The following is a 9291-nucleotide window of genomic DNA, read 5'->3' on the forward strand; positions in this document are numbered from 1 at the left end:
ACCATTGACACACGAGGTGACGAGGCTATTGAATTTCTGTCGCAATTGAAGAGAATTTCGCGGTTAGAGGTCTTCCCTGGCCAGATAAACTTGTACTTCCATTTTTTCAATAAAAAAAAGAGCGCGAGGGCGTGGCTATCGCATGCTCCGTTCTGCTCTAATCGGCCACGATACATAATTCCATCTCAGGCCCGTAATCACGAGGAGGCACGCCGGAAAGCGCGCGCGGCCGCTGGTTTGTCTCCACGCGCATACAGCACTCAACTCCAACCACGTGGCAATATCTTTTCGCGGTGAAGGGGAGACGGCCGGAGGCTCCACTGCTCTCCAGCAATCCAGCACCCAGCAGAGCCGCCGCCGGTGTTGCTGTTGCGTCAGCTAGTTAATCCTGGCCGCGGCACAAAGACCCTGGGTCGCGGATGAATTTGTCAATGGACGCCCGGCCGCTCGGCAATGCGAGGGCCAACCTGTTCCAAGCAGGCATTCGGCATTCCCCCCTCGGCGCGGATCCGGGGACAGCTCATCAGTGCCACGGCCGTGGGTGTTTGTTTGAGATTATAATCTATCTAGATTATATAATCTAACAACTTTTGAACTAAGAGTTAGTTCAAAAATTGTTGGATTATATAATCTAGGTGGATTATAATCCCAAACAAACACCCCCTTCACGGGTGCTCTGCTCTGGCGGTGCGGAGTAGGTCGGTGCCGAATGATTGCGGCGATGCAAAAGCTCCAGCCAGCAGAATGATGGCCAGCGAAAGTTAGTGGCCTGCTTTGTTCTTTGTTTGATCGAGCAAGGCGCTCCCGTTTGTCTCTCTGGCATGGCTGGACGGCTGGTACCGCATATTCCATAGGCGGAACGGAAGGAGCAGTTGCGTTAGCTTCAGTTTTTTTTTTCTGTCGTTTTTTTTCCCACCTGGACGATCGACATCATGAGGAGAATAAAAAGAACGTGAACAACCTACGTCAACCTAAGCTACCATGGGAAGGAAGCTCGGAACATGACACGCTCCGGCGACGGCTGCGAACCGCGGGTGGCCAGCGGGGAGTGTAATCGGTAATCCTCCTCCTGGTCAAAAGAACATGTTATCGGCTGTTTAAGGATCATTTCAGTTTCAGGGATGTTCGGTCCAATCCTATGCCCCTGGAGTCAAACGCCTGATTAGAAACCCAAACACAGGAACCCTAACCTCACTGTCGGCATGTAATGACAAACAAACATAGATTTGACCGGTGTCATGCATCGTGCATGCTTATTCTCATCTGCGTTCGCCGGACGTATGAAAGCATAGATTATTCCTGATTGCATCGGGAGTCAATTCTGGAGTGAGGGCCAGCAATTTCCTTGGTTCCAACTTCCAAGTCCAAGTTCGGTTTAGGTTAAAGAGAAGCGATTGCGATTGTGCAGAGAAGAGACAGTGGGGTCTGGGGGAAGCCATTATTTAAACAAAGTCCAAATCATTGACTCATAAGAGCCCAATTAGGCGTTCCCAAAATCACAGCATTTTTATCGCAACAGCACACAGCTCATCCCCCGGCTGCTCGCTTTTTATCACTTCTCCCTTCTCGAAACACAGACGAACACCTTTCTTTTATTACTCTCCTGTCCCCCTCCCTCTCTCATCAACCATCACCTCCGTCCCGTCCGCCTCCCATTCGCTCAAACCGGAAGGAGGAGGAGGGCGAATTAAAGCCTCGCCTCCCGCCCCCGCCCCCGCCCCCGCCCCCCACCGCGTCGCCGGCGCCGATGGCCGACGGCGGGGCCGGCGCGTACCGGGAGTTCAAGGCGCTGGCGGAGGCGGCGGACCGCAAGTTCGCGCGCGCGCGGGACCTGCCGCTCTACGGCGGCGGGGACCACCACAGCCGGAAGGCGTTCAAGGCCTACACGCGGCTCTGGCGCCTGCAGCAGGAGCGCCGCCGGGAGCTCGTCGCCGCCGGCCTCCGCCGCTGGGAGATCGGCGAGGTGGCCTCCCGGATCGGCCAGCTCTACTACGCGCGCTACCTCCGCGCCGCCGAGCCGCGCTCGCTCGTCGGCGCCTACGTCTTCTACGAGGCCATATACAGCCGCGGCTACTTCGGCGCGGCCGCGGCAGCGGTGGGGACGGACGGCGGCGGCGGCGGCGTCAGCCGCCACCAGGCGCTCCTGATCCGGTACAAGGAGCTTCGGTTCATCGCGCGGTTCCTCGTCGTGGCCATGCTGATGCGGCGGGCCGAGGCGGTGGACCACCTCGCCGCACGCCTACGTGCGCTCGTCGAGGAGACCAAGGCTGCGTACCCCGTAAGAAGCTATCCTCTTGTTAATTGGGGAACCTGAGTGAAATTTACGAGACGTGTTTTTGGCTGCACATTTGGGGTCCTTTACCCTAAGGCCATGATTTACCTTAAACTTTAGCGGTGAAGAGCTTGCTTTTCTACTCACGTTCGCGTCACTAACAGTACTCTCGTTCAGTTGGAGGAACCTCCGCATTGGGTATTTTGAGTTCATCTGCTTCTAAGCCAGGGTTTTTTCTGTTCGCTTAATTGGCTTGTTCAATTTGAGTTGGCCGAATTTTCAGTTTCCTTTGTGTTCCGGTCGTCATGATTTTGCTTCCTTGTGCACACTGTAGTTGCAGTAAATAATAAGCGCAGCCTTTTATTGTGGGGATTAGCGGCAAACAGGGAGCATCTGGAGTCAGCAGGGTGCAGTTAGAAGTTTGTTTTCGTTTCTATCTTTCCTGCTAAATTAGAGGCAGCGGATGCTCTTTTTTTCTGCCGGTTCAGTTATTCCAAGGTGTCTCTGGTTGAAGCGAAATTGACTGTTGGCAACATAATGCCACCCGGTTCTTACATTGCTTAATTGAAGAAAATGAGATATATGCCTAATGTTCGTGTATTGAATATTTTGTATCCTAAACAAAAGATAGGCATTTTGGAAGTTATGATGTTTGTAGTTTGTTTCTGTGTTCCTTAATTTTTATTCCAGTTCATTCATATCAATATGTGCATACTACCATGAACTTATATCCTGATGACAACATTGTGACCTTGTACATTTTAGAAAACAAACTTCAAGGAATGGAAGCAAGTACTTCAAGAACTTGGCAGATTTTTGAAGGCTGATGGAGCATATAAAGGATCTAGATCACTAAGATATGACAACTTATTTGATTCTTATCCATCGAACCTTGTATCTATTGCACGATTCCATTCAAAAAGGGTGCTCAAACTGAAGGAAGCTGTGCTAACAAGCTACCGCAGAAATGAGGTTACACATAACTGTTACCCTGTTGGAAATAATTTTAATATTCATGTATTTTTCTTTTGTCTTTTACGCCAATGTGCTGAACAGCTGAAAATATCTCTCATAGCCTTTTTTTTTACATGCAGATCAAGTTCACAGAACTAACTTTGGATACATTCAGAATGCTACAGTGTTTAGAGTGGGAACCCACTGGGTCTTATCAGATTGCTGCTAAAGAACTTACAGAAAATGGCACTGTAAGTGATCAGAGTGGACCCTCTGGTCTGATTGATATTCAACTGTCAACAGAAATATCTGATGGAAGTCTTCCTTCAAATCCTCAAAAGGCAATCATATATCATCCTACAGCCGCTCATCTTTTAGCAGTATGTGGCCACTTTGATTGTTCCTTTCCCTTTTGAACTCCATCTTGTGCATAATATTGGCAGACACATGAACTTTTCGTAGGATTGCATATTTCCTTGTATTTTTTTTCAGAAACCTGAATGATGGCATTGGTGTTTTAGTGCTAAGGTGTGCCAATGCTCTTATTCGTTACAATGACAATGCTATATGCTGTTGTGATTAATTGTGTCCATGGTCCTGAAGCATGCCTCCGTTGGTGGGCCAGACCAAAAGAAAGAGTACCAATTTATCATGAATCACATGCTTCTAACAAAAAAAGTATAAATATACTTTCATAAGTATGATTGTAATAAGAAAGAAGTGGTTTTATGGCACACTTTCAACAAAATTGGTTTGGCAGCCTTGTCCATAAATTCATTAGTTGGCATGTTCTGGGTGCGTTCATACTTTCACTTGATCTGAAACAATATTATTATATCAGAGAAATGATGGTTTCCCCTCGTTTTGCTATAGAACCTTGTTTCCATACTGTTGAGTGTTGATTCATAGTTTTACAATACAGGTTCTAGCAACAATTTGTGAAGAGCTCTCTCAAGATAGCATTTTACTCATCTATATATCAGCGTCAGGTTAGTTGTTCTGTCTCTCGTACTTCAGTTTATGTTGCACTTTTGTTTTCGATCACCTGTTACCCTTCTGAGATTTGTGATTATCTTGTTAGGGTCTGCTGAGCAGAGTTTTGCTAGTCAAAAGTTTGGCTCTAGCTCATCTCGTGCGAGGGCTGCCTCTGCCTTCCCCACTGATAAGCCAAACTCGCATAACAGTTCTGATAATCATCTATGGCTTGGCCCCCGTGGAAGTGGAGGCAAGCTCTATGGCAATGTTCTGTTTCAACTAGTCCACTTCCTATAGCATCGCTATATCAGTGGATCCCTTTCTTTTAGGATGGCATACCTTGCACTTGCTTATGTTGACACTATTGTCTTTCTGACAGGTCCAAACAATCTTTATCCAGATGATCTAATTCCATTTACAAGATATCCACTGTTCCTTGTAATTGATAGTGAAAATAGCCATGCATTCAAGGCAGGTTTGTCAGAACTTAATCTTGGCTTGTAGAAGAAAACCATTACCATCGGCACTCTATTGCTTTTCTAAAGTAACATGTTTACCAGGTTGCCCATGCCATCTTTTTTTTTCTGCACACATGTTAATTATTTATTGTTTCCTTTTGCATTTGAATGGTTGCATATTCTCATTTGGTTCCCAATGTGAACTTTCCTATTGCCAAAAATACGAGCACTTACTATGGTACTGGCTCGATCTATCTTTAAACATCTAACATGTCTTTAGATGGTTTTCAGCTTCTTAACTGGTAGTAGCAGAGGATAGCTAAGGCTGATTTGTGGCATTGTGTGAATAAGCTGGAATTGTAGCTGGAGCTTGGGCGTGGAATTATTATTAAGGGGTTTTCTGTTTGTATTTGGACTATTTAGATGAATTTTATGCCTCCTGTTATCCTGTACAGGGGGGAAAATCTAACTTGCTTCTTAGCTTATCACGGATTCAAAGCAGTCTCTCTGCATTTGCAGAGGGGAAGTTTGCCTCGGTTTATCCCAGACCCCACTTGTGTAGGAGCCTCGGGCAATAGATCTGCCCTTCTTAGCATGATAAATTGAGAACCAATCCTTAAGTTAACTATTTTTTTTTGTTAAAGGTGGCACTGAATTTCATGGGCTATTCGTCTTCTTGTTTTTTGTTTGTGATTTTTTTGGGTCCAATCTATCTGTAGCAGTACTGCCTACCTTTTTTTTTTTTTTTGCAAATTATCATTTGGTCGTGTAACTTGCCAGGTCATACATAATTCAGAGAAGGGAGAACCAGCTGCTTTATTACTTTCTCCCAGGACATCATCAGCCATGCCTGGAGTAGAATCCACGGCTCACGGAAGCCAGTTTACATACTTCCTCACTGCTCCAATGCAAGCCTTCTGCCAACTAGCGGGAATAACTTCTGACATAGACACTGTATGTTATCTGTTTGAGGAATTGACTATTCGTTATTCCCTAAAAATATCGTTTCTATAGACGTATTTGTGCTGCTTGGTTTTCAGGATACATACGCAAATGCAGAGAACATACTTTTCTCTGCTTTGGAAGAATATGAAGGAATACTCTGCACTTCTGTTGGATTAAACAATGTCTGGGGGCAAATTTTACCAGACCCATTTCTCAGACGGCTGATTCTCAGGTACCTTGTACATATATATTTGCCACATTCAAAGCTATATGAACATCTGGCATTTAGCTGTAACATCAATTTAGCAATGTAACTTGGAAAGGGTGTATTGGCTTCATTTTCTTAAATAATAGTTGGAGAAAAATATTGTTACATTGCATGCATTTCATTTGGCTATGGACAAATGTATAGTTTAACCCCCAATCCATCTCATTTCTACCATTTATGGGTCTCAGGACTAGAAAAAAATAAGAAAAAAGCAAAAAGAAATGGGCATAAACATGTTAAAAATCACTGTCAACTGGTATGTAGTATTTCCAGCAACTTGCGCCAGTTTTTTAGCGCTATAATATTACTTCTTTTATATATTTGCCTCTAAAAAGTATGTCTTCCAGAACATTGAGAGTAGCTACCAAGCAAGTAATAAGGTCCATTAGATGCTTGATGCTGACATGTTCAGGGTTGTGTAGGAATTAGTAACCATTACTATGCATGTTGGAGGAAAGGGTGTTATAAATCTGTCTTTCCTAGTTCATCAACAACTTTACGACTGTTTTTTTAAGTTCTAATTAAACTTGTGCTACCAGCAAATTGTTTATGTTCTGGGGAAGTATGATGCCAAAAAAAAAGAAGCAATACAACAACAACAAACACTTTTCCCTAGCAAGTTAAGGTAGGCTAGAGTTGAAACCTAATAGAAGCTATAAATCAAGGTTAAGGCAGGTGGATAGATGTTTTTTATTCACCCCTATTCAAGGCTAAATTTTTGGGTATATTCCATCTTTTTAAATATCTTTTTGCCGCCTATTCTCATGTTAACTTTGGCCTTCCCCTGCTTCTCTTGTTACTATCGCATCTTAGGATTTTACTACACGTTGGTTTTTCAGGAGGTCTTTGTTAGACATGTCCAAACTATCTCAATGGGTATTGAACAAGCTTTCCACAATTGTTGCTACCCCTAGCCTATTACATATATCATCATTCCGGACTCAATTGTATGGTCATAAATCCAACGCAATATACACATTTTTACAACATCTTTTTGTAGGTCAACATTCTGCATCATACAACATAGCAGATCTAATCGCCGTCCTATAAAACGTGTCTTTTAGCTTCTATGGTACTCTTTTGTAACATAGAACGCCAGATGTTTGACGCCACTTCTTGATCCCGCTTTGATTCTATGGCTAACATCTTCGTCGATGTCCCGATCTCTCTGTAACATTAGTACTAAGTACCAGAAGATATCCTTCCTGAGCACTAATTGACTACCAAACTAATATCTAGTAGTGCTGAAATCACATATCATTTATTTGGTTTTAGTTCTACTGAGTCTACAACTCTAGAGTATCCTCCCACAACTTCAATTTCATATGTACTCGTGTCTTGCTTTCCTCAACTAGCAATGCCTCATCCGTAAAAAGCATACAACAAGGGATATCCCCTTATATGTCCTTTGTGACCCTATCCATCACGAAGGCAAAAGGATAGGGGCTTAAAGCTAATCCTTGATATAGTCCTATTCTAATCGGCAAGTGTGCCTATTACTTGTTTGAACACTCGTCATAACATTATTGTAATGTCCTTAATAAGTCCAACATACCTTGATGTATGTTTGTTCAAAGCCCACTATATAACATTCTTTGGTATTTTATCATAAGTCTTCTTTAAATCAACGAAAACCAAAAGTCAATGAAAACCATGTGTAGGTCCTTATGCTTCCTATACTACCTAGCACTTGCCTTATTAACAAAGAAAGAAGCAATACAAATCTTATTTGATTTGTTCTTGGTTGTTTTGTTTTTTATGGCTAGTTTGGGAACTCATATCCCCTCCGAGATTGGAAGGGATTGAGGGAGAAATTAGTTTATTTCTCTCCCAATCCCCTCCAATCCCTAAGGGCTTGTTCGGTTCTACCCCAATCCATATGGATTGAGGGGGATTGAGGAGGTTTTAATCCCTAGTAAGTTAAAATCCCCTCCAATCCATATCAATCCCCTCCAATCCATATGGATTGAAAATAACCCTCCAATCCCTAAGGGCATGTTCGGTTACACCAATCCAGAGGGGGATTGAAGGGGTTTAAATCCCCTTCTAGTCATTTTTGAATAGGAGGGGATTTAATCCCCTTCAATCCCCTTCTGGATTGGTGTAACCGAACAAGCCCAGGGGGTTTGAGTTAGGTCTAGTTTGGGAACCTCATTTTTTCCAGGGATTTCTATTTTCCAAGAGAAATTAGTTCATTTTTCCTTAGGAAAATTGAGTTCCCAAACTAGCCCTTAGTTTGGCAACCCCATTTTCCCAAATGATTTTCATTTTCCTAAGGGAAAAATGAACTAATTTCCTATGAGAAAATGAAAATCCCTTAGAAAAATGGCGATGGCAAACTAGCCCTTACATGTATTCCTCCCCTTCGTTACGGACAGGGTGCCTTTGGATAAAATATGATTGAACATATGACATTCTCTGCCTTCACGTCTTGAAAATCTGTTGATACAATTGTTTGAGTATTTACTTCTATATTGTCTGCAGTGTGGACCATTTGGAGTTATGCCTGATTATTCTCCGCGTTTGCTGATTATTTTTCCAATTGCAGGTTTATTTTCTGCCGGGCAGTGCTTTTCTATTTCCACTCAGATGAGCACGAATATCTACCGACCTGCTTACCTAGTCTTCCAGAGTCAGTCTCCCCGCATGCAGAGGCCATAAGAACTCCTATCCTTTCGCTTGCAGAAAACCTTGTCGTCAGCGACCGGTTTGACTTCCGAGACTCCACACGCAACAAGAAATGATGACCAGCAGCAATAACCATAACTCATGCCTTCTGTAGATACCTCTGTGGTAAATATAGTCCAGCGATTTGTTGATTGTTTTGCATTTATACAGCCAACGGAGCAATTAGTCAGCACCAATTAGCAGCGGCATCCGCGCCTGGATGGTGTGAATTGAATGGCGATATGAAGAATTTTGACCTGTCTCCGTTGAGCGTCTGTACAAGTTTGTTTAGGTGTTCTCTAATTTGCTCTAGGCACTGTAGGCATGTAGCCTTGTCGTCGATTTTTTTTCTATTTTGTTGTCTTGGAGAGGACGGTTTGTAAGCTGGAAGAGGCGTTTTTAAAGTACTCTAGAAGGCAGATTGTTTTGTAGAGTTTGGTTAACTCACCATATTTGACGGCAGTTTACGGTTTTCCAATTTTCGTAGCGCTACGTTTGCCTCGTGCTCCTGTTGGATTAATGTGGGCTTGGCCCAAATTAATACTCAATAATAGTCAATGCTAATGGCCCACTTTAATGCTATGGTGTACTAATTATTTAGTACCATATTGGAAGTTCAAAGGACAAATCAATCAACTTAAATAGGTGGACCATTGGTGCATCTATTGAGAAGTTGAGAAAAGGATGAAGGACTGCCACGCGCGCCGCCGCCGCCGGCCGGGCCGTGGCTGATCGGACCTTGGTCCGAATAT

General features: G+C 43.6%; 1 protein-coding gene across 3 annotated transcripts; it reads left to right on the forward strand.

Moving 5' to 3' along the window:
• The first annotated feature begins 1531 nt into the window (after positions 1–1531).
• LOC100278917 (protein SCAI homolog) lies at positions 1532–9031 on the forward strand. 3 transcript variants are annotated; one of them, XR_002263310.3, is made up of 9 exons: positions 1535–2278; positions 3038–3244; positions 3367–3606; positions 4149–4215; positions 4308–4451; positions 4581–4676; positions 5440–5613; positions 5700–5836; positions 8421–9031. XR_002263310.3 is itself a non-coding variant. In NM_001346998.1 (9 exons), the coding sequence occupies exons 1-9, from the start codon at positions 1748–1750 to the stop codon at positions 8614–8616; spliced, it is 1788 nt and encodes a 595-aa protein (NP_001333927.1). In that variant the 5' UTR covers positions 1580–1747; the 3' UTR covers positions 8617–9017. The 3 variants fall into 3 exon arrangements, 1 of the variants encoding a protein (NP_001333927.1); NM_001346998.1 differs by having other exon boundaries at positions 1580–2278; positions 4581–4672; positions 8421–9017; XR_004851221.1 differs by lacking the exons at positions 5700–5836; positions 8421–9031 and having other exon boundaries at positions 1532–2278; positions 4581–4761.
• Positions 9032–9291: the final 260 nt, after the last annotated feature.

This window comes from Zea mays, chromosome 7 (genome assembly GCF_902167145.1).
Source record: "Zea mays cultivar B73 chromosome 7, Zm-B73-REFERENCE-NAM-5.0, whole genome shotgun sequence".
Taxonomy (NCBI): Eukaryota; Viridiplantae; Streptophyta; class Magnoliopsida; order Poales; family Poaceae; genus Zea; species Zea mays.

Excerpts from the sequence above, each read along its gene's own strand:
- LOC100278917 (NM_001346998.1), top strand. The coding sequence starts at position 1,748 with ATGGCCGACGGCGGGGCCGGCGCGTACCGGGAGTTCAAGGCGCTGGCG. Across the intron at positions 2,279-3,037 it reads AGACCAAGGCTGCGTACCCC|AAAACAAACTTCAAGGAATG; the intron begins GTAAGAAGCTAT and ends TGTACATTTTAG. Across the intron at positions 3,607-4,148 it reads CAGCCGCTCATCTTTTAGCA|GTTCTAGCAACAATTTGTGA; the intron begins GTATGTGGCCAC and ends TTTACAATACAG.